The sequence below is a fragment of the Leguminivora glycinivorella genome, chromosome 7 (assembly GCF_023078275.1).
Source record: "Leguminivora glycinivorella isolate SPB_JAAS2020 chromosome 7, LegGlyc_1.1, whole genome shotgun sequence".
Lineage (NCBI taxonomy): Eukaryota > Metazoa > Arthropoda > Insecta > Lepidoptera > Tortricidae > Leguminivora > Leguminivora glycinivorella.
The window spans coordinates 7,128,773-7,154,181 of NC_062977.1; the positions used below are offsets into that span (position 1 = coordinate 7,128,773).

The 25,409-nt window shown below is 38.1% G+C and overlaps 1 protein-coding gene across 1 annotated transcript; it reads left to right on the plus strand.

The window, feature by feature from the left end:
- LOC125228270 (sorting nexin-13-like) lies at nt 1-24,975 on the plus strand. Its single transcript, XM_048132766.1, has 23 exons — nt 1-329; nt 439-550; nt 981-1,195; nt 3,560-3,777; nt 5,518-5,670; nt 6,073-6,245; nt 6,785-6,901; nt 7,736-7,847; nt 8,866-8,991; nt 10,546-10,766; nt 11,967-12,028; nt 12,108-12,148; nt 14,508-14,603; nt 15,156-15,269; nt 15,588-15,721; nt 17,648-17,860; nt 18,720-18,816; nt 19,231-19,310; nt 20,280-20,398; nt 21,226-21,294; nt 21,656-21,762; nt 22,075-22,188; nt 23,069-24,975. The coding sequence occupies exons 1-23, from the start codon at nt 217-219 to the stop codon at nt 23,173-23,175; spliced, it is 2,913 nt and encodes a 970-aa protein (XP_047988723.1). The 5' UTR covers nt 1-216; the 3' UTR covers nt 23,176-24,975.
- Nucleotides 24,976-25,409: the final 434 nt, after the last annotated feature.

Sequence of the window (25,409 nt, forward strand, 5' to 3'; positions counted from 1 at the left end):
TATCATTATGTTACGTAGTTAGAGCCTAGAATGGGTTGTAAAAATATCAGCAGGATTGTTAAAAACAGCGTTGCATTTCGACTGACATTTGGAAATTGTAGTGTTTTAGGGACGTAGTGTTAAGTTGATTTCACCGATATTTTCAATTATTTATATTTTTCTTCGTTCTAATGCTGCTAAATTAGGGTCCTGCAACTGTAGAATCTGAAAAACACAATGGGGTTAAGAATTGGTGGGTGGTTTGGTTTAATTTCCGTAATAGTGATAGGGTTGTTTGGATTCGGATGGTATTTAACAATTCTTTCGTTTCTGGTCTCGTTTCTGGCAGGGTAAGTATGTTTATATTAACTAAAAATCCTGTAATTTCATATAAAATATTCTATATTCTGGTTTTGATCTGTATTTGTCAGTGTTGTAGTAATAAATATGTCTTTACAGGATACTAACCATCCTTTATTTAAATTATGACGACAAGAAGATATTCAATGTAGATATAAATTGCCTGGATGACCCACTGCAGAGAACAAATTATTCCATTCAGTCCCCAAAGGTGAGTGGTTGCAGAATTGCTATGGTATTGGTTATGGTGTCTTACCAATAACCTTATAAGGCTTGATGACCTATTATCGGTGTTTCATTGATTTGTGTGGTAAAATTGTTGCTGAAAGTTCTGTGAACTCATTTACATCATCCAGATGTTCATGTGTCATTTTCCAGCAAAACTTCCCACTTTGTTGCTTGCAGTAAGGATGTTTTGACTGGTTGCTCATATCAATATACAGGCAAATCTCGTCCTTATGTTAAGCACCAGACTGAGATGTTTCACTAAACTTCTAAAAATATGTTAAACTTATACTTGGGTTGGTTACCATTTAAATAAATATTTGTCACCATTAAGTTAAAAAAAAATTTAAGAAGATGATTTAATTTGATCTATACATTTTTTTGTATCTGTGTACAATGTGATTTTTATGCTTCAGATCCTAGAACTATTCAAATCAAACAAACCTTTGCCAAAATTTGACCAGCGCATAACTGGCAGTGATACAGTTGACTCCTTCCTGAATGAAATCATCACTATCATCATCAATGACTATGTGACCACATGGTACGGCATCTTGACGGATGATGAAGAGTTCACGAGTCATTCAGTCAAAAAGTTGGTGATTTCTACTAGTGCCAATGTAGCCAATAGGTAAGTTTTGTTTATTACTTTGACATTACAATGTACTCCATTTATGATAATAAGTCCCTCAGAAATAAAGCATCTGTTTAAGGCTAGAGTGTTGCTGCACCAGACCTCACTTTCCATCAGGTGTGACTAGAGTCAATTGTTGATCAGTTTTTCAAATGTATGTTAGATAGACCAGATTGGATTTGGACAGAAATGTGATAATACTGTTAATATAAAAATTTAATATATGATTTTATGTCCATATAATTAGTTGGACACTGTGATGTGCAATTCAAACAATAAGAATAACTATAGGTTTACATGCTATGGTGGACCACATTATGTAAAACTTTCCCTTTATATTCTCCAAATGGATAAATGGACCCCTTAACCCTTAAATGCATGACCTTGACAAAGATTTATTCAAATTTGAATTTTGACATGCTGTCAAGAGCCAAAAATGCATGATCAAATATTTGGCGAATCAGTCACAAATGTTGCTATAAACGTTTGTTTTGAACGTTAAGTACATTGATTATAAATAATGTTATTAATTGGAGGTTAATGTACACTGGAAAACATAATTAATGCTTATCTAATGAACTCTTTGTTCATTATGATAACTACTGCTTTCAAGAAATGTCTGTTAAGGTGCATTAGGGTAATTTCGAATGACAGAAATGCTCGGGTAATTTAGAAAGGGGAATCTTGATATGATGGAAATAATGGTGATTTTTAGGCCACTTTCGAAATTAGATGACTTTCGAAATTAGCCTAATACACCTTACCTAGAGGATCTAAATATTCCTGTAAATCTTGACAGATTGATTCTATTTTCAACACCTTGGCAATGGCACACTGAGAGAAATTTGCATTGTGAATTTAACAAGTTCGACTTGTTGCGGTTTATCCGTTTGAATCAGCCAAATGTATGTTAAAACAATATGTGTCAGGTTGTTTTTATAAAATCGACTTGTTGATTCAAATATATTGCCGATTCAAATGACAAGTAGCTTGTTGTTTGAACCAAAGAGCACGAAGACGCTATTTTAACCAAAAAACTTGTTGAACGAACATGAAAACTGGTTGTATTTTTTCTCAGTGCATAGTTTTCATTGAAAACAACAGGTTAGTTTATAAAACTACAATAGCCTTATATAATATTTAAATGCAAGCGCCCACACTCTTTTACGCTGCTGTATTTACGTCTATAGAAGGTTTAAATTCATTTAAGACGAGTGAAACGTCTCAGCTCTCATTTCTTGCCAGGCTAAGGAAGATATTGCCTATACTTTATTAAATGACTAGCTTTTGCCTGCGGCTTCGCTCGCGTTAGAAAGAGACAAAAAGTAGCCTATGTCACTTTTCATCCCTTCAACTATCTCCACTTAAAAAATCACGACAATTCGTCGCTCCGTTTTGCCGTGAAGGACGGACAAACAGACACACACACTTACCCATTCATAATATTAGTATGGATTTATGACATTGGATTTATGCTTGAACTGTTAGCCTGAGGGATAAAATCTTAGTGTAAGCACAGTATAATAAAGAGTACTATTGTACAGTATGGCCCCTCCCGCTCCCGCTGTAAGAGCCGCTCACCCACTCTCGGTTACCTCACTGTTACCGCCTGTCAAAAACGCGAACGGTCTGTCATATCTCACTCATGCAAGCATGGTACGCGTTTACCTACACGAGCTTAGTTTGTGTGCTTAGGAACGCGCCACTTTCATATATTTGATCGCCATTGTCCGAGATTTAGTGTGAGGCCTAAGTGGACGGTGCAGGCGAGCCCTATGCAGCGTCGACTTAGGACACAGTATGAGCTTCAATTATGTGACATGCACTCCGCACGCCCCGCCCCGCTGTACGCGCAATTTGAGCGTGCACTTAGACTTTACTCTTACGGCCCAGCCACGACATTGGTCTAAGCGCGACAGCGGTGAGCGGCGGCCATAAATGCGAATGAAAAGTCCCATCGCTGTATGTAATGTATGGCCGCATCGTTGTAATGTATGGCCGCCGCTCACCGCTGTCGCGCTTAAAGCTCGGCCACACATGCGCGTTTTGATAGCGTAGGCGGAGCGGTAGCGGAGCGTTAGCGGAGCGCAACGATAGCGGTGCGCCGGACGAACGCTGCCGTTGCGCCCAGCGTACACCGGCGGGAGCTAACGCGTTCCGCCGGCGCACCGCTATCATTGCGCTGTGCTGACGCTAGGCTATCAAAACGCTTTATGTGCGGCGGAGGCTTTAGACCAATGTCGTGGCTGAGCCGTTAGGTACAATTGGATATGTGATGCGTTTTAGACATTTAGGACACCTATTTAATTTTGTGTAAAAGCGTCAGAGCCTTTAATGACATTAAAATGTTATCTTTTCCAGAGTAAAAAGCGTAGACTGGATCCATCTCCTCTCGACGAAATTTCCCGAGGAGCTGACAATGCACCTAAAATTATTCAAACAGTCGAGAGTGAGGTTGAAACATATAGATCTAGTGGCCGCTAAAGAGGTTAATGGCAACGGCAAACCTAGTCCAAAGAAAGAGGAAAAGAAGACACATAGGAGGAATAAGAGTGACACAGATTTGTCGTGGGCCCCAGGTATGTAATTATGTATCTTATCTTATACCTTTAAACGAGCAATTCTTGTATATTTATTTATATACAGGGTGGAAAAATCGAATGCCACATGGATGGCAACTACCTTAAATATTGTAAATAGCACATTTTGTGTAAGGGAGATTTTCCTTTGTTTTTAAAAACAAATTCTGCATTTAAGGATTTATGAAAAATCGCTTGCCTCAGTCGGGACTCGAACCGGTCAAATGTGACAAAAAATAACGTGCCGTATTTTATGATGCAGATTGAAAGGGTTACTGATAAGGTTCATTTTTCTCTAAATAACAAATACAATCAGAATAACGGAAGGCCATGAAAATTTGGCACATTATTTGGCATGTTATTTTTTGTCACATTTGACCGGTTCGAGTCCCGACTGAGGCAAGCGATTTTTCATAAATCCTTAAATGCAGAATTTATTATTTTTAAAAACAAAGGAAAGTCTCCCTTACACAAAATGTGCTATTTACAATATTTAAGGTAGTTGCCATCCATGTGGCATTCGATTTTTCCACCCTGTATATACCGACGATCTTGGAAACCGCTCTAACGATTTCGCTGAAATTTGTTATGTGGGGGTTTTCGGGGGTGAAAAATCGATCTAGCTTAGCCATAGGTCCCGGAAAACGCGAATTTCCATCCGTCCGCCCATCGGCGTCGCGTAGCTCCGTCGCAAGAGGGTCGGTCTAATATTCGCAGGCACATCGCATGTGTCAGGGTTTCGAATCCCGGCCAGAAATAAAGTTTTTTTTGTATTTATAAGAGTTTTTTTTTAATCTAAAGACGTGATATAATAAAAAATAGAACCGAGCGAAGCTCGGTCGCCCAGGTACCATGTATTTTAATAGCTGTGTCCACATAGGACTAGCAGCGTCGGCAGTATCATCGCGCGTCAAACTGCCAATGTGGACGTGCCTCGGCCGAGCAATGCGCGCCCTGACGCTGTTTGCTTTGTGTGGACTATGCTAATCTCGAACCCGAATAGGAAAGAGCAAACTGAAATATGCGAGTATATATTTCATTTGGTTACAACAATATCAAACTTTGAGAGTTTTTAATGATTCACGGTTATTTTCGTTAGACTTATCATCATTCTCCTTTCGTTATCCCGGCATTTGCCACGGCTCATGGGAGCCTGGGGTCCGCTTTGACAACAAATCCCAAGATTTGGCGTAGGCACTAGTTTTACGAAAGCGACTGCCATCTGACCTTCCAACCCGATGGGTAACTAGACCTTATTGGAATTAGTCCGGTTTCCTCACGATGTTTTCCTTCACCGAAAAGCGACTGGCAAATATCAAATGACATTTCGCACATAAGTTCCGAAAAACTCATTGGTGCGAGCCGGGGTTCGAACCCGCGAACCTCTGAACGAAAGTCGCACGCACTTACCGCTAGGCTACCAGCGCTTCACATTAGACTTATATTGATTGAAAAGGTAATCACGGTTTATATCCCGCTCAAAATAAGTCTAACATCAAACTTTATATAAAACTTATACTAGAATTACGACTTCATGGTCATTTTCGTAGTTTTAAGCTGTTCAATTTCAACACGCTTAAAGTGACATCTCAGATATTCCCTTATACCTTTATACCTAAAATCAAGACAAATCGTGTCTGTAGTAAATCGTATATATGCAGTTCTTATCATTTAACCCTTAAATGAAAAGTCCAAACTGCAATGGGAAATTGCCTCAGGCCAAACTTGCGTTTTTTCCAGATGCACAAACATTTGGAAAATCTAAATTTTACGATAGCTCAGAAGATGTCAGCGGGAAATCATTGATCGACTTGTTCTTCGATTTGGAAAACTCTATAGAGAACAGACAGCTCTGCCGGGATGCTTTTTGCACTGATCCCAAAAAGGAATATGGTAAGAAATAATTAATCGTGAAAGTCATTACCTCCCTAGCACATCCCAGATATAATAACCACCGTATGTGTATTCAAATTTGTGCAGTATGTATTCGTGCATAATAAAGTATAGTCATCGTTAGTCATCAGTCTAAAACTAGGTAAATTGAGCATTTCCTAGGTTAAGTATTGAACAATTAATTTAGCTGAATTGGTTGAAGGTCTAATCCGAGTTTCCCATGACTTATACGAGTTTTAGGGAAGAGCAGTAGAATTAGAATTAATGTCTACAATGTATATCTAGATTTAAGTCTGAAGTTTCACATTATATACATTTAAAAATACCAATGCTTTTAAAATTTGAATTTATATTGTAGTGTGCTTATAAGTTATAACTTGCATAACTATTTTAATTTTACAGCGTTGCTATGCGAATTATCAGAAGCCGTGATATACTTAGTAGCCCCTGAGGAAGTGTGGAAATGTCACGCCTTAAAGGTGCTGCTAATTGATCTACTGTCCTCTGTGGTTCTCCGTCCCGTGGTGGCCCTACTTAGCGATCCGGACAACATCAACAGGGCTATTATTAGAACAGTGAGTATTTCCTTACAATGCGTAAACGGTGTTTGCTTAGCTGAATTAACTAAGAAAAATCAACGCCAATCAAGTAGATAATTTAAAAAACCTATGTACCTATACTTATTGCGGCCACTAACGAACTACTCTACGACAAAACGGGCAAAATAGGTACTACATCCCCCAGAGAAGCCAAATTTACCTAAATGGTCCTAAAAGACTCTGAACAGGTGCCGTAGCCGAATGGCATTTCTGCGACGCGAAACGAAAACGAAACGACGCGAACGGTAGTCTGGCTCTGTCGCGCCAATGCGCAAGAGCGATAGAGATAGATATCTAAAAGCGTTTCGTTTCGTGAGCGTTTGTGCCATTCGGCTACGGGGTCAGAGGGGTGCCCTCAATAGTTTAATTTTCACAGCATACGATTGGAAAAGTTTCTAGGTTGGCATTATGTACGTTGTAATCTAGAGAGTTCCGCGCGGCGTACGTTTGTTGGAAGAGTTATCACTGTTATTACACTACATATGCAATAAAAATCATGATTATGTCTGTTTCAGTGTTGTCGCGACGCAGTTCTGCCATCAGAACAGTTCCTCACGGTGATACGGTGCTGCGGTGACGCCGAAGAACTAGATGCCACGCTGGAGATGGTGCAGAAGGATATACAGAAACTGGTACGTATTATCAACCTGTTTGTAACATATTTCAGTGCATTTTCATCTTACTTTTAGCGCCCAGCGGTCTATAACCCTGCTATGTGTTTATTAACATCATAATTTTAGTCTTCAGTCGCCCACTGCTGAGACGCCTCATTGTGTACACATGACACATGTCGCGGTCACAAGCTAGTGTCATTCAGAAGTGTCCCGCGATTTTCCCAACTGAAGTCAGGCGCTTTTTCCATCCGAAGGCGACCGTCCGTCAACATTTTTGCCTACCTTGCATTACTCTGCTTGACAATGTTTCCCTATGATATGTTGTCCCGGATCTGTAAGTTTACATTTTTGACACATTTGTTTTGAAGTATGTTGCGATGTGGCTAAGACGTATCGTTTGCCAAATCTAACGATTATTTTCGAATTGGTTTAATCGATTAGGCACAAATATACGATTTCTGTCAACTTACTGAAAAGTCATTTGAATCGAAATGACAGACTCTGCCACAGCACTAGTTTAAAAATAAAAATGAATGATAAATGACATAATAAGTAAATCCTGCGTGATAAATTAATATCGTAAAATACTCACTAACGAATATCCGCAGAAATGTAACATGTGTTAGATTATGTTTTAAGTAAGCGAAATATTGTTTGTAAGTACTTGGTTTTTTAAAATATTATTACAGGATTTTATTTAAAATTTCATTAGGTTGCGCGAGTTTACGTTTTGTGGACGCTCTCATGTGTCAAAAAGAGGTTCTTACAGCTCTGGGACAATACATACTTGACAGTTTTTAACAGACTAACCGATGTGTAAATTAATATATAATAATATTAATATACTTCCAGCATTCGAGAGACAGTGCAGGAGAGTGGGAACTACAAGACCGGCAGAAGCTGTCTTCACTGCAGTACCTCACTAGGATCATACAGGCCCGGAAAGCCACATTAGGACCTCAAGGTACATTTTAATTTAGGACATTACGCTTACGAGCTCGTGTCAACATAAAACCTAGTGATATCATTGAAGTATGGTATATAATTAACCAATGGTCCTAAATATAGCTATTATGTACACGGTGCTCGTGAGCATTGCGAGAGACTTTAAGAGCATATTCCTGATCCCATTTTAAGACTAAAATGACCAATTAAAAAAAAAAAAGGATTTTTTAACGATGTTGATGCCATTATGGAGAATTAGTCTCACTATCCTCATTGATAGATGTCCAAAAGTACGAAATAAAAGGTTTTTAGAATAAAAACGTCAAAATTCATTTGAAGTGCTAGTTTTATCAATAACATTTACTTTTTATGTGAAAATACATTCGAAAACAGTAAAAAAAAAGTTTTTTTGGCAAAATTTCCTTATGTGTACATTAAAAAAACCTTTCCTTTAACCTCAGAAATGCGTGGTTAAAATCTCTCGCAATGCTCACGAGCACCGTGTATATTTGATTTGACGACCGGTCTGGCTTAGCGCGTACCTGCCTGCTAAGGCGCGGTCCTGGTTTCGAATCCCGGTACGGCCATTTATTTGTGTGATGAGACTGATGGGCACAGGCACTCCTGCGTCATGGCTGTTTTCTATGTATACATATAAGTATGTATTTTTATCTATTTAAGCATGTATATCGTCGCCTAGCACCCATAGTACAAGCTTTGCTTAGTTTGGGGCTAGGACGGCTGGGTTGATTTGTGTAAGGTGTCCCCCAATATTTATTTATTTATAAGGCCTATCGAGTTAGGGCTTAAGTAAACAGTGCCGCCTCCGCGCCGATACCGCACAGCCGCCGCACCTTTATAATTATTATGCAGTTACTAGCATACGCTTATACTATTTTTGTATACATTGAGAACTCGAATTACACATTTGAGTACTCAATGTATAATTTGATAACTTTTAAAATTGAAACAAACGCAATTTTTCTCAACCCACGGAGCGGCAGCTAATGTTTATTATTGTTCTTGTTCCATTTTAGGAACCACCAGCGCCACAGAAGTGAAATTGTCCGAAGAAGTGATAAGATCGGAGAAGTTTCTGCGGGCGCAAGAAAACTGGAGGTCCCAAGCACAGTACACACTAGACATAGAAGTAAACGAAACAGGTATGTATTAAATATTTAAAAATATTTTAAGCGGGTTACTCACGTGTTAAGTCGATATAACGTTCGACATGTTTCGATCCATTTCCGAGGATCTTTCTCAAGAGTAGCGACCCCGCCTTTACATGTCGAGAGACGCATACTGCGGGCGCTTGCTCTGTGTCTGTTAAAATGTCTTAAATATTTTTGCTATTTATATCCCTAGTTGTTCTGATTCTATACCAAATCTTATATGTAGCGAATGTATATGTATATTGTTTTGCTGAGATGATTTTAGATTTATCAGTAAATTCATGACATTGTAACTAGAAAGAACATTTAGGTTGTAAACTATTAATGTTCGGATTTAGTTAGATTATAAAAATATGTAGAAGAAAAAGAAAAGTAGATTTCAATTGTTGCTTCCTTTTCCGTAAGTGTAATACATATTTTGTATTTTAAAGTGACTCTATTTCGGAGGATGTCGACATTATCAAACAGAGGTAGGCCTATTCTGCAAAATATACACTAACCCCCTTATTCATAAACGTAGTCTAAAGTTATCAAGTCGATAAAGTTCGTTTGTCCCTTTCTATCACACCAATAAGTCGGAAAGGGACAAACGAACTTTATCGACTTGATAACTTTAGTGTACGTTTATGAATAAGGGGGTAAGCAAGCATTATCTAAATTAACCATTTTAGATTACTGTTTGCTAGTAGGTAATGATTAAAGATAGTGTTGTAAAGAGTATTCGTAGACTGTGTAAAGTGTAAGAAAAAATCGTGACGGATTCTATCTAATCGTATCGTTTTAATAAAGGTTTAATTCGGCTAACAAAATCAGAAGCACGACTTTTTCCTAAACTTAAACCTTCACAATTTATAACTGCTATGATTCATTAAATAAACCTTTAATGCTTATATTCGACAACAGTGTTGTTAGTGTCATTTTTGATCCGTGTTTAGTTTAGTATCATTTGAATCAAAATAGATATAAAATTGACGCAACTTACCTTACGCTGAATACACAAAGCGAAAACGGGCACTATCGCGAGAACAATCACCAAAAAAAAATTTTCTAAGGTAGGTAAATTTTATGTTTTTCCTACTGATAAGCACGAGCCCTTTTCGATCTAGGACAAAAAACAAGAGACAAAAATGGTCCCAAAATTTTCTATTACCTATATTTCCACTTTGTAATCGCTGTATGTAGTGTTTGAAAAATAGTAACGAAGTGGAAAAAATAAATTTGAGACGCTTTTTCCCGCCTAGTAGGATGAAAAGGGCTCGTAATTCTGAGTAGGAAAAACATTAAATTTACCTATTTTAGAAAAAAAGTTTTTGAACCTTTTTTCGCGAAAATGCCCAAAACGCAATGTTCAGTGGCCTATTTCACAATAGTGACAATTGTCGCCCGACGGTGACACTTCGCCTTTCATTGCCTGTTCAACAAGGAAATATTGACGCTGAGTAACAATGTTACTTAGCGACCCAGGCCACAGAATTGTCACTGTCAAGTGTCAATGTCACCGTGACAAAATAGCCCACAAATAAAGTCAAAATTTCCCTCTTTCAGATTCAATACAGTCCTCTAAACTAGTACTAGACAAGCTACGTTCATCCGCCTTAGAAATATGTGACACGTACTTGTCTCCGAACCGAATAAGCGTGCTGGGTCTTCCTGAGAACTGTTACGCGGAATTAGTCAGGAAGATCAACACCGAAGGAGAGGAATTTACGAATAATCCTGTTATATGCTTTGATGAGGTTTACAAGTGTGTTTGGGATGCCCTTCAGGTGAGTTTTTTTATTTGTTTTACTCTGTGACATGTAGTTATTACGGAATAGATAAGCGTGATGGGTCTTCCGGAGAACTGTTACGCGGAATTAGTCAGGAAGATCAACACTGAAGGAGAGGAATTTACGAATAACCCTGTTATATGCTTTGACGAGGTTTACAAGTATGTTTGGGATGCCCTTCAGGTGAGTTTTTTTAAATTGTTCTACTCTGTGAAATGTAGTTATCACGGAATAGAGTAAGCGTGTTGGGTCTTCCGGAGAACTGTTACGCGGAAGTCAGGAAGATTAATACGGAAGGAGAGGAGTTTACGAATAACCCTGTTATATGCTTCGATGAGGTTTACAAGTGTGTTTGGGATGCCCTTCAGGTGAGTTTTTTTTAATTGTTCTACTCTCTGACATGTAGTTATCACGGAATAGAGTAAGCGTGTTGGGTCTTCCTGAGAACTGTTACGCGGAATTAGTCAGGAAGATTAACACTGAAGGATAAAGTAAATTCCTTATTTACGAATAACCCTGTTATATACTTTGATGAAGTTTACAAAAGTGTTTGGGATGCCCTCCAAGTAAGTTTTTATATATTATAGTACTTCATACATACATATCAAGAAATATCATAATTTAGTTCATTTATTTTTACGTACTTCTATGCTCCATTCAAATATCGTGTGTCAAAACTGTATTCTGGATATATTTTTATTATTTATTTCTTGTAGGTATAATTTATGGTGACTTTAGGTCAAGCTAGTGACAATGAGCCTTGAATATTAAACTTTTATCTTGCCCCATAAAAGGCTGATACATTGAATAGAAAATTAATTCTTTTATTTCTCCGATCGCTTCTGGTAGCGCGCCTAGATTTGCTAACAATGAGGAGGCACACTGACATTTTATCCCGCCAGGCGGCGCCTGTGTCTAGGCATGTCACTGTCATTCACATGTGAGAGAGAGAAAAAAACATATCATCTTCTCGCTCTCACGTATGAAATTCTTTATCTGTGCAATGCAAGTGCAAAGGACTAATAGGGTGGCGCCATCTGTCATAACCTTTGAGTGTGCCTCCTCATTGATATTATTCTTCTTCATCTTCAACCAGGGTCCGATTTCCTGCTCAATCTTCTCCACTTTGCCCGGTCTTCGGCATCCTGAGGTGTGATAATTCTGTAGTATTAATAACCTAAATGTGTTTAATTTTAGGACGATTATTCGTGGCAACTGTACTGCATGACGAACGGAGAACAAGACTCAGCTGCTAACAGGTATAATTAAATTGCACGTTTAACGAAATTGTTTTTTTTTTTTTTTAATCAATGTGACATATTAAATTTTCATTTCCAGTGAAATCAAGAAGGATGACAAAGACGCCAAAAAATATAGCGGTAAGATCTTTCTTAAAATTTCCCTTTATACCTATAGTTCCGTAACTTTAACGGCCGGCTCAGCCACGACATTGGTCTAAGCGCGACAGCGGTCAGCGGCGGCCATACATTGGAGCGAGACACAGCGATGGGACTTTTCATTCGCACGTATGGCTGCTGCTCACCGCTGTCGCGCTTAGACCAATGTCGTGGCCGAATCAAGCAGTACCGCGTAATGTGAAGATCGGAATTTCTTTATATGCCTTATTCAAACAAATATGTAATTTGTAGATCTTCTAATCTCGTGTCTATCTATAGGATCACAGCACAGTCATTTGTGGTACTCTTTTATTAAAATGAGGTAGATGGGAATTGTCCAAACTAAGCTAATTACATTAAACATATGAACCGGGTCACTCACGTGTAAAAAGTCGAAAACCGCTTGACATGCTGCACTCCGTAATGAGGAGCGTTTTCATTGAGCTCGCGCTATGGTATCCCGAAGCAGACTGCGGGCTGCAGCTCTCCGCGACCTACTTCGCGAGTTACATTGTACATGTGAGTGACCCGGTTTATATGTTTTCCCCTCACTAGCTCGAAAACACGTGTTTTGTCCTGGTATTAACCAGCGGGTAAAAACACATTTTATCCACTAGTGGGTAAAGTAATTTGACCTTGAATAAAGTCAAATTAACTGCTTTAAAATTGATAAAAGTAGGTGAATCTAGTAATAAAGATGATTTACCACCTGTGGAACTACAGCAGGCCTAGCACATGATGGCCGCGGGAGTATGTCGCCGCGAGATAGATGACACGTCTTTGTCTAATTGTATTAATGACATAAGGACAGGTAGTCTATCTCGCGGCGACATATTCTCGGGGCCATCATGTGCTAGGCCTACTGGAAGCAGTGATAAACGCATTTTTTGCGTTGTAGTTTCCTCGCTATAGTGAGGGGAAAAGTTTTCACACTCGGCGTTAAAATACAACTTTGCCCCCTTGTATAACAAATAACTATTAACATGTTAGTGTCTCACGGTATTTCTATTTATTATTATATATTGCTTCGAAGACGGTCAAGACGGTTCTTTAGGACTATATTATTTAGGTCGGTCTAAGCCCAGCCAACTTTGCGAACCACTGAGGCCACCTACCTCAATAGAACCACACGCATCTAAAGTTGAATTTACATCTGCAAGTTATTGCTGCCAGTTTTAAGACAAGTAGGGGTAAGAGTGGCAAATATCTGCATCTCTTTCTTGTACCCTTGTTTCGAAACTTGCAGCAATAACTCGCAGGTATAAATTTAGCTTTACAATAGTATTTGTCATCAAGCCCACCCAGGCAAATGCAAGAGGCTGTTGAGGTCGTGTCTGAACACCTTCCCCAAGATCTTTCACAAAACCGACAAGCCACATTGGACGAACAAGGCGTCCACCTTCCCGCGCAACGTCGCTAGAAGACCACCGTGTGACAGGAGTCATACGCTGCCTAAATGCAAATTTGGTATTCATTTTCGGTTGCGTAGTAGAATACTTTTTAGGTATAGTCGACTACAACGAGATGTGTCAACTTTTCACTATAATACAATGCAGTGAAGTGAAAAAGTGGGTACATGTCTTTGTGGTCGACAGTATAATAGCGCCAACTGATTTGAATTAGAACGAGTGTATTAGAACAAAAAATTGTTATAATAGACTGTCGCTAAATCCCGATTTCGGAGTAGAAAAGTAAGGCTCGTAAGGATTGCGATTGGCGATCTTGAACACACACCTACGATTTTTATTTATTGGTGTCACGATAGCTTTATCTTGTTGGCGCGTTTTTTTCTTCTAGTGGTTTCTTAAGTAAGTATTAGAGTATGAATGGCAGTAGTATTTGGTTTGTTACAATAGTTACTGTATATATGACGAGTAAAAGTGCCCCTGTGGCCTATCTGCTGAATAAATGATTTGTAATTTATACTGAAAATTAAGAATAAAAGTACTGTACCTACTTCGGACTATAGGCATTTTATTGAGACTTATTTATCGTAAATACTGAATTGGCTAAATATAAATTAAATAGTAGATATCTTAGCAGGTAAATCATGGTATATAATTTGAATTTTAATTGCTAGAATCATTATTTTCCCAAAAGCGGTTTTCTCTTGTACTTTGAAAAGCACACACATTGAGTTGAGCACATGCTGTCAAAATTTTCTACTATGTAGTTAAGTACAGTCACCTGAAATAATATGTTACACTCAGAACGCCCCAAAAATGTTTTAAAGATCGTGTCACATGTTTTTGCGTCCTACAAAGTGTAACGACTTATTGCAGGTAATTGTACCAATTCTATGTATATTTTTAGTGATAATAAGTATTGTTTTTTATAACAGGAGTAGACACGTTACCAGTGCCTGGTGCAAGACACAACCGGTCACGGTCCGACATTGTCGGGAATTTGGCGCAAAAAATGATCAGCGAAAGTGCAGGTTTGTGCCATTCTTTATTAACTCTGGATTTTTTATGGTGTAAAATGTTAATATGTGACATTATCTGGGTAAAGGGACCTTATTGTCGATGGCGCTTACGGCGTTATGAGCGATGTTCGTGTACAAATACGACGCCTCGGGACGTAAGCGCCATCGACAATAAGGTTTACCCAGATAACGTCACATATAGTTTCCTATATTTGGCGGCAGCCCCATGAATTTGAAAGCTTGGGTAGACGTTGGTGTTCTTACGGCGCCATTTATTTGAGGTGAAAAAAAAAAATTAAGCGTCAAGATTTGACTACTACAACAACTGCAAATGATCTGTATTATGGCGTAAATATAGAACGTTAAAGGTACAGGTCTGCTGTCAAATTGAGGCAGGATTTTTTTTTATTGGTTAATATTTCATCGATAACATGATACGCAAGAGCGGACATCAAACCGTGAGGCGTGAAAGGAAGGGGAGGCATTTGCCCAGGCGTGGGACACAATTTAGGCTATTAAATAAACTGATGAACGGAATAATAAATATCATTCGTTAAATTTCAGGACCATCAAATTTAACGTCACCCAACACAAGCAATATGTCGCTGTCTCACTCAAACATCAGCCAAAACGCAAAGAATCTCACGTCTCCATTGCAAGCGTCAATCATTGAAACAGGTAATCAATTAGAGTACTTAATATTGTAGAAAGGAAGCCAATTTTCAAGTTTCAGTGTTAAAATTTCAGTTAAAAATTCAGATAAAAACAATATGAACATTTTTCGTTCTTTTAGCTTCACTTGGAAAAACAATGTCGATATTTAATTGTTTTCGTTGATCTAAAATTAGAATCGGTGTGGTATTAAGTTGAACAATTAAAAACACATTTGTATTCAAACTTTCAGTGGCTTTTTAGTTATCATCAAAAAGATTATGAAAATGAATACGTTTATATTATCATTACACTTATTCATCATAACCTTATGTTTTTTTGTAGCTCTAATGCAAGATAAAGGGAAGGCAATTGGAATCTACGCTATCGCAGTGACGAGAGTGTCAGACAACGAGAAATGGCATATTTATAGGAGATACAGCGACTTTTATGACCTGCATTCATCTATTAAAGACAAGGTAAGTAAATGAAGGTCAAAACTTTATGATTTAAAGAAGGTCATTATTCTTCCATTGACTATTGTCCTGGCCATTTTGAGTAACCTGCTGCCATTCTATCCCCAATACAGGGGCATTCCACAAGAAAGTCGCTTGCGACACGCTTTTGCCTTGTATGGCAGCTATATCAATAAAATCCGTAAAGCTCGACAAAATACTGCCAATTGGTTTAATAATCAACATTTATTGGACAAAAATAACACTAAATATTTTACAACCAATTATCCGCAACGCAGGCTTCGTCATGAGGTTACAGCCATAAATCAGCAACAGGCGTCGTCCTTACACACAAACAATAAAGCTATCCGCAACAGGCTTCGTCATTTACCCATATGTGGGTTATTGCAACAACAACATAGGTACGCGCAAACTAACTAGGACCCGCCCGAGTCGTACCGGGCCCAAAGGTTCCCATCACACTAGCAGCATTTCCACGCTGTATAGCCAATGAAATTCCCTGCACCAGATACGATCCGGAACTCTTATTGGTTAACAAAGTCATGAAAGGTTGTCAGACACAACTTCACTTTCTTAGCGTCTTCAGAAGTATTACGGCTCAGCCACGATATTGGTCTAAGCGCGACAGCGGTGAGCGGCGGCCATACATCGGAGCGAGACACAGCGATGGGACTTTTCATTCGCACGTATGGCTGCCGCTCACCGCTGTCGCGCTTAGACCAATGTCGTGGCCGGGCCGTTAGAAGAATTGCATGTCGTAAGCGACTTTCTCGTGAAATGCCCCTACACTAGAACTAGACTATTGCTCAATAGAACAATAGGCTAGTTTCCTATACTTAAAATAAAATATTTTATGCAGTGCACGAAATAAAGCACAGCAAAATTAGAAGAATAATATGGACACACACAGACAAAGAGAAATATATAAAGTAAATGAATTGACCGTGACGTCACTCCACAGTAGGTATTTCATAGTAATTCCATATTAGCAAATCATTTTGACAGTTCTTAAAAAGAAGCTGATTTGACTAGTAGGAAACTAGCCTATTGAATCGTCCGCATTAATATTAGCTTGAGCGATACTTGCCGGACGCGGGACGCTTTGATGTCTGTACACGATCAAATTGGTCTGTATGCTAATCAAATTAAGGGCGCCCATGTTGCTGTTTGACGGCGTCTTACAGGAGTTACAGGTCATATCACTTACAATATGCCATCATAATTTCTACTGGTACAGTAGTTGGAATTTCCTGTATTGACCGGGATACAGACCGTGATTACCATTTTGATGATGCGACCGGTGGTAACGCTGAAAGTGAACCCAGCCGACGCGCGCGAAGGAGGGTAGATCGCGCGCAGTCTACGCAACTTTTACATCCAGTGCCTTCGTCAGTTTTCCGTGACCATGAATATCATGATGCATGCAACTACGTTGAAATATCGGGAGCTCGACAAAAATAAAAAAAATCAAAAAGGTCTACGGTCTATATCTCGGTCAATATAATTCTATTGAAAATAACCGTGAATCATTCAAAACTCTTATTGAAATTTCCGAGTTATCCATTTCAACACGGTTTAGAGTAAAATATCAACATCGAAGATAAAGATAACTTATCCTTGCCCCGTGTGGTGACGGGTTAAGAATTTCACCACCCCCTTTCTTCGCGTGTGTGTCGTAGAAGTCGACTGTGGGATATGGGTTAAATCGTGGCGTAGGCGAGAGGCTGGCAACCTGTCACTGCAATGTCACAATTCGGATTTCTTTCAACCCCTTTTTTGCCAAGACCCTGCCAGAGCACATGAACTAATAACTACTCACTACTTTTTTGTCCTTTTGGGCAAAAAACTAGTGAGTAGTTATTAGTTCATGTGCTCTGCCCCTTTATGGGATACAGGCGTAATTATATGTATGTATCTTTTATGTTATAGTGGCCAGAATTAGGTCATCTCCCGTTCCCTGCCAAGAAGACGTTCCAAAACACATCACGCGCCGTCCTAGAAACCAGAAAGCGAATGCTCAACAATTACCTAATGAATTTAGCGAACCTGGCAAGAGAGGCGCGGTATATGGCTCTCTGGTCACCCGATTATCTAGGGGGGTTCCTTAGCCAGGAGATACAGACGGGGAAAACTAGCAATATGGTGAGTAACTTATTTATAAAACTAGAAAGTTGATACGGAATAAATACCTGATCAATTTAGCGAACCTTTCAAGAGAAGCGCTGTATATGCCATTCTGGTGACCTGATTGTCTCGGAGGGTTCCTTAGCCAGGTTAGTACACATGGAAAAAACGTTCCTTAGCAAGGAGATACAGACGGGGAAAACTAGCAATATGGTTAGTAAGACTCTTGTGAGACTAATAAATGCAAGTTCTGAATACAGACAGATTCATATCCTACCGATTGCGCCAAACAATAGGTATGCGTACAGCATTTTATATGGACATTACTGAATAACACTCTCATTCATAATAAAGTTACTGAGCTGGTGCCGTAGCCGAAAAGCATTTCTGCGACGCGAAACGAAAACGAAACGTCTGGCTGTCGCGCCAATACGCACGATAGAGTTAAATATCTACGAGCGTTTCGTTTCGTGAGCGTTTGTGCCATTTGGCTACGTTAAGATAAGTTAAAAGTGTTTTGTCCCTTTCTCACAAATACATATCACACAAGTCAACATGGCAGACAAAGACAAATGATTGTTAGCTAATTTAGGATTTTAAAGCGTCTATAAATAAGGTCATAACTGTTTGCAAAATCAATAAACATGAACGTATTCATGCAGAAGGGAACTAACACCCACAAATCTCCATTCCAATTTCTATTTAATGCACACATAAGTTTCTATTTTCAATATTGTTTGTGGTGTCGGTTCTGTACTGCATAAATAGTTTAAAAAAAATAGTCCGACAGTCATTGAACAACAACTATTTATAAGTTCAAATCAATGGTTAAGCGCCTATATATATTTACCAATTTATATGTCATGTTTTTCCACAGTTTGATGCCCTGTTTGTGAACTCAATAAAGGCTGGTGTGAGGACCTTAAAGAACATGCCTGATCAGTTCGCTAACACAGTTGACGGAGTTATGGACGGTAAGAGCCAACGATTAATTTAAGAGATGTCAATCTAATCATCCATATTTAAACTCACGTAGAATTTATCCATTATCACCAGGTAAAATATTTATCGATGTCATTTGATTTGATCCCATTATCATTTTGAACTCAATTACTCTACTTAGGCACTGGTCTCACCGCGAGCTAGTAAACTATGAGCTATCGGCTATAAAAACGAACAAAAGATAATCACTCCCGTGTAAATAAAAGAGACACGGCGATGTTTATAGTTACTCGCCCAGCGGTGAGCTTACTAGCTCTGGTCCCCACGAGCTAGTAAGCTGTATGCTGTATTGGTGGAGAAATTTAATCATGAAAATCCGATGATGATAAGAACATTACTAAAGAGCCCTTACTTTTGTCAGTTGGTTAAGTATTTTTAATTTACAGGTATTTCAAAGGTGTTCCAAAGTAAAGGAAGTGACAGTTGCGAGGACCTTAGGTACGGGAATTCTTCGGATAGTCAAGATGTAAGTATTATTTAACTTGGACTGACCTACTTTCAAACTTGAATAATTCTTAGTTCTAAAAGCCTTGCAACCCTGCAAAATAAGTAGTCATGTCAAATAGTCGCCAATAGTTAGCGATTAATAGTCTCTGTATCCGGGTATTATAGACGCGTGCCTCCGTTTTTTTTTTAAATGGGATAGGAGGCAAACGAGCAGACAGGTCGCCTGATGGTAAGCGATCAGTTTGTATTATCGTGCCGTTAATAGTTAGTGTGAGTGGCCTGAGTGGCTCAGCGTGGGGCTATGCAGTGTCGAATCTGGACATTTGTATGCGCTTCAATAGGGATGACGACTACATAAAAAAATGGCGTTCTGTTTTGTCCGTCAGTTAGATCGTCCAAAAATACTGAACATATATTTTTCGCTTTTTCGAATTAAGGAAAAAATACAAAAATACGAGTATAGAGCATCAAAGTTCCAAAGTGGGGTCTTGTGACGTCACTTTTAAGTAAAAATTGTACCTAGGCGTGACGTCACGCGAAACTTCAACGCACTGTACCGTCGTCATTTTTTGTTTACGAGAAAAAAAAATACGTGTCTAAAATTCTTTATTAATCTAACTGGCCGACTAATTAGTTTTTTTTTTGGTCGTCTCGCCTATCGCTGCACGCCCAATATCAGCGTGCACTCAGGCTTTACTTAGATTGTCAAATTCGCTTATCAACGTGAATGTAGAACCAGATCCGTAGTAAACAGAATGTATTAACATCAAAGAAAATCGAGTATTATAGAGAGTTACTGTCGAAGTAAAATGTGTAATCACAGTGCATAGACTGCCATCTCTTGACACAGACTTAAAACTTTTGAACCTCAGTTTTGACAATTTGGCCCATATTCTTATCTTGATATGTGTTAGCTGTTTAGATGGAGTGATATATGTCTTTGATTAACATTATTAAATGAAAATACCTTTTGTTTACTTTTAATCAGGAGGGCGATGAAAGCGCAGCGCTTCGCCTGCTAGAAGAGGTGCTAGGAATACGCGGACTCTGGCTGCGGAGAAAACTGCTCGCGCCCTTGCGCACACTTATCGGAGACCGAGTTAACAAGTAAGTTGTGGTACAGTTAGAGATTAACGCCAAAAATATTCACCCAAAACCATGTATAAGATGGTTACGATCTGTTCAGAAAGAGAAGAGTCATGGAATGTATGTGACCCTAAAGTACACTCTGTGACTTGTTTTATTTTCTTTATACAAAGTCTAGTTACTTAGTGTATTTTTTTTACCTTTTGAAAACCTCTATGTCACCACGAACTGACGAAACCACGAAACGAAACCACGGACGCTGTAAAGAGTTCGAAACGTCGGGATGTATCATAACTATCATAAGTTCGTTATACGCGATATAAGGGCATTTTCAGAATTTGGGACACCCCAATTAGCGTAACTTGTTAACAAAAATTAACTCGCTGTCAGGTTTGTGACGACAATTAAGCATAAAATCTGTCTAAAGGAGGACCGGCAAAAATGTATGGAGGCTGGTCCAAGAACCAATAGCGACGTGACATATATCATTAGAAAGGTATTTCAATATACTACTATAGTTACTATGGGAGCTCATTTAAAATCACTGTGTGAAAAAAGTTATGGCGATATAAAAAACTTATTTCCATAGACGATTTGAAGTAATAAAAATGAATTGTTTCGTATTCCATGACACTTGTTTCACATTCTGAATGTAGATTATCGCTTAAAGTTTATGTAATTAACACAAAAACAATATTTTTATAGAAATTTCTTGCTTAATTATCGTCACAAAACTGACAGTGAGTTAATTTTTTTTTGTTAACAACTTTTAGCGTAAGTTAGGGGGGTCCCAAATTCTGAAAATGCTCATAATCGGTTTTCATTTCATGATTCTCTTCTGTTTACAGAAAGGTGTTCGATTTAGTCTCTTCGCTGACTTCGCCTCGGAACGTCGTTCAATATCTTAAGACATTTAAGTAAGTTACTACGATACTACTTCGATTTGCATGATCTTACTGAAACGAGAATAGTAGTTAGGTATATAGTTGTGTATGTGTGCATAGTCTTTAGTAATTCTCCGTCGGTATAAAAAACTACCTACTTGAATGGCGCCCATCTGGAGAGGAACGTCTTAAAAAAAGACCGCAGTTGCGTTGGGCTGACGATATCAAAAGAACTGCTGGGGGAAAGTGGCTCCAGATCGCACAGAACTGTGACGAGTGGCGTATGTTGAAGGAGGTCTACACCCGAAGGGTAGAATCAGGCTAAAGAGAGAGAGAGTAATTCTGAGCTCTTGAAGGGCATCGGATCCCGGACTTAACAATATTCGTGTTTCAGGCAATGGCTCACGGCTCGAAACAACCCGCAAGGTGGCAACAGGGACGCGGCTACTAAGGCTAGAACGAGAGTTGCCGCTAAAGTGGCTCTGCTAGCTGCTTCATCAGGTATAAAACAAATATTACTTTCTTAAACGCATGAGGCGTCACGAGCAGGCCTCTAACCCCCGCCCACCTGGGGGAGCATACACCTGCCATGTGTGCGAACGAGGGATCCTCTCTCGAATTGGGCTATACAGCCACGAACGTAAGTGTCGCAAGGATGCTGCTTGAATCATCTGTTATAAATGCAAAGGCCTGTTATTATTATTACACAGGCGTCTAAAAACGAAACTACATATTAGTTTTTTAACTTTCAAGTATATAATGTTGGCAGTCAGAATAAAGAGGTTTGTATATAACGGTATTGTTCTTTGACAGATGAGTTGAAGCATATAGTTGGGTCAGACGCAGCCAGACGAGGTCTACTTACAGTCTTCGACCTATTCCAGAACGAAGAGATCAACAAGAGGCTTATTTTCGTGCTACTTGAAGGTAAGTTCATTTTTATCTGACACTATACATAAACATATGCTTAATTCATTTTATATGCGAGTCTAGCGTAAACAATATCACTGTATCCGGTGGCGTCAGTGAGAGTGAAAAATATTCAATGATGTGTGTCACTGTTTATTTGACCCTGAAAGAGTATCGCTACGAACCGCTTTCATAAGGCAATAATGTGCGGACTTCATATGTAATGGGAGCAGCGTGTACTGGTTACCCGTTAGTATTTGTAGAAAATTAAAACATGGTTTTAGGGAATCAAAATTGAATAAGCAAGGTTTTAAGACAGCCTAAAATCTTAAATGAATCTTGTGCCTTAATCGAAGTCATCGATGTATATTTTCTTTTTGCGTGGGACATTGTTTTGCACTGGTGGCAATTATGGAACGGCCTTATTTCTATAAATATTTTCACGGCATAGCTACAGACACCTTAAATAAGAATGTATTGATTAATTGGTTTCGATTTAGCCTAATATATTTTTCAATCAATAATTCAATACCTACAAGAAAACCGCACTATAAACTGTCAGTACCGGATATGTCAACAATCCATTTCAGAACATATCGAAATACTGTGAAATCCTTCATCATTTTTTGTTCTAAGTAATTTATTTTATCACGTTCAGTATTTTTTTTTACTTTTATTAATATTATTTTGGACAAAATTGCGATGAAACCGTTAGTAAATTTAAAATGTTTACTTCTTGTTTACATTACTGACATTCGATGACTTTCGACGACGGGTGTCAAATAGTAACCCTTGCCAGTAAAAGAAATTAGTTCAGCTGAAAATCCGCAACGTGGCGAGGGTCAAATAAAAACTTGTCAAGCTATAAATATTTATAATAATTTTTGTTATTTTACAGCGACGCTGGCGAACTTGTTCCCAGACAACGAATTCCCAGAGTTATTCAAGAAGCTATACTCCAATTCGCCGAGAGTGCCTGTGACTAAGAAAAATGTTAGTACTTAGATTTAATTATTAAATACGTCGTATTTAAAGTGAAGGGACCAGCCGGTCTGATCTGTTCAAAATGCAGTGTGCCAAGTTATTGACAGGAATTGATATGTTTTTTAAATCGGCGGTTTAATATGCCCTATAATGTTCAAGTTGGTTATTAAATGTTATACTGGCTGTCCTACACAAAATGCATCAACATAATATTTTGAATGGATTCATAAAGTAGACATCCATGCATTGTATAGTCAGCATAAAATAGATAGTGACGACCGAAGAAGCCAAATAAATCGATAGACAACTTTGTTATTATTGAAATAAGGAAGTGTTCATATACATTACGCTAGTTTGGCCGTTATTGTATATGATACTGACTGTACACGATAAAAACCCAAACTACAGCGAAACATGTTACTTTCTAAGCGTTAAGTATACACCTCCATCATAGCATCTAAAAGTAAATTGTGAAACCTCATTACTTTATTTAAGGAAGTAAACATTTTGCTTATCTTCGATTTTAGCGCATGGTCTTCATTTTTGAACAGGTGTGTTTATGATCTCCTGTCTCCTGTCTTAAAACAAAAATGTAAAAACTAAATTGAAATAAAATTGATCCCATTAATTGTAATCTACACCTCATGTTTTTACAACTATAAAATCGTTTAAGTATTGTATTTCATTCGGTCAAAATATTCCATCCTCTATGCATAGACTAGGAATAAATAAAATATATGTATACATTTTAACTAAAAGAATACATTGCACGATGTCAAAAGTATTATTCATATTTAATAAAAAAATTAGTATTGGAAATAATAATGTGATAACTGATAAATTAGGAAATTTTACATGCTTACCTGAGTACTTGTACAAAAAGCTTTTTACTATTGTTGTAATATTTACATATTGTAGCAAAGTTTCGAGATTACTTCGCAATTTATATATAATTGTGTATATTTTAGGTTGTTTCGGTATAATAAAAATAACTAACTTATGCTTATTATAAAAAAGAATACTTGTATAGTCCGAGACCCAATCTCGTGAGATTAAAACACGTCTTTTATTACGACCGTTAAACGATATTATTAAACTAGTATTGAGTAATTCATTCTTCTTTTAAAACATACTCATGATGACCGTTAACGAGATTTAGCTTGATAGTTTGGTAAAAAATCATTATGACAATTACATTGACGAAAAGCATTTTTGAGACAAATCGAATTAGGAATCTGAAGTAAAATCCTGCGAACGTTTGGTTTTTACTTGGTATCTTGAACAACATTGCGTACACGCACTACACGATTTTTTTTAACTTTTATTACTACCAAATGGACTAATAAACGGACATAGTAAAAAAGTGGCTTTTGTGAGAGAGGTGTTTAGCACATTTTTTTCTACCTCTATTTGTTGGGTTATCTATGTTTTTATAAGCATTATAAGAATACATTATAAGGCATTATTAGTCTGGAGGGGTGCCATTGTCACGTGACGGTTAAAATCTTATAATTTTACTTTTATTTAAGTTTTTTTTTTTTTACTCATGTATATTTTAAGAGGTTATACAGGTTGGTTGCTGGTCTGATAAAATACTTTTAGTTCAATTTAAAGCAATAAAATATTCAGCACATATCATATAAGGTTAGGTATTTCCCGTGTTGTCCTCGTTACTATAATGTTAATAGTATTATATTTTTTATAGCTGGATACATTCCACTTGTTTAACTTATTTAAATTTTATAAAATAGCCGAATGTTAGTGTAATATAGTTACGTGCCTATTTATTGATTTGAAATAAAATATTTCAACTTGAGGGAGCCGGTGTGTTGTTTCATTAATATTGAAAACCTTTTTTTGTTACTTACCCGTTAAATTAACTCGTCAGAATTCCTGACCTAGGGCTGATGTCCACGGTACAAAAACTTTCATTACAATTTGTATGTCTTTCCCATCACGGAACAATGGTGTTCCGGACCTTTGGGAGGCGTGCGCGGGGCCGAAGCCAATGCGTAGAGCTAGGCCCTTTTGACACTTATGAAATGTAAGCGAAGCGGATGTTGCCCTTGCCCGCATCATGGGACGCAGAGGCAACACCCGCCAGGGTGTACCTAAGGACTATTTGAGACTTAATGGAATCTAAAATGAACTGGGCTATTGGATGAAAGTGATGGATTAAATACTAGGCTATGGGATAAAAAATCATTACAATTATTATTTGTATGTCTTTCCCATCACGGAACAATGGTATTCCG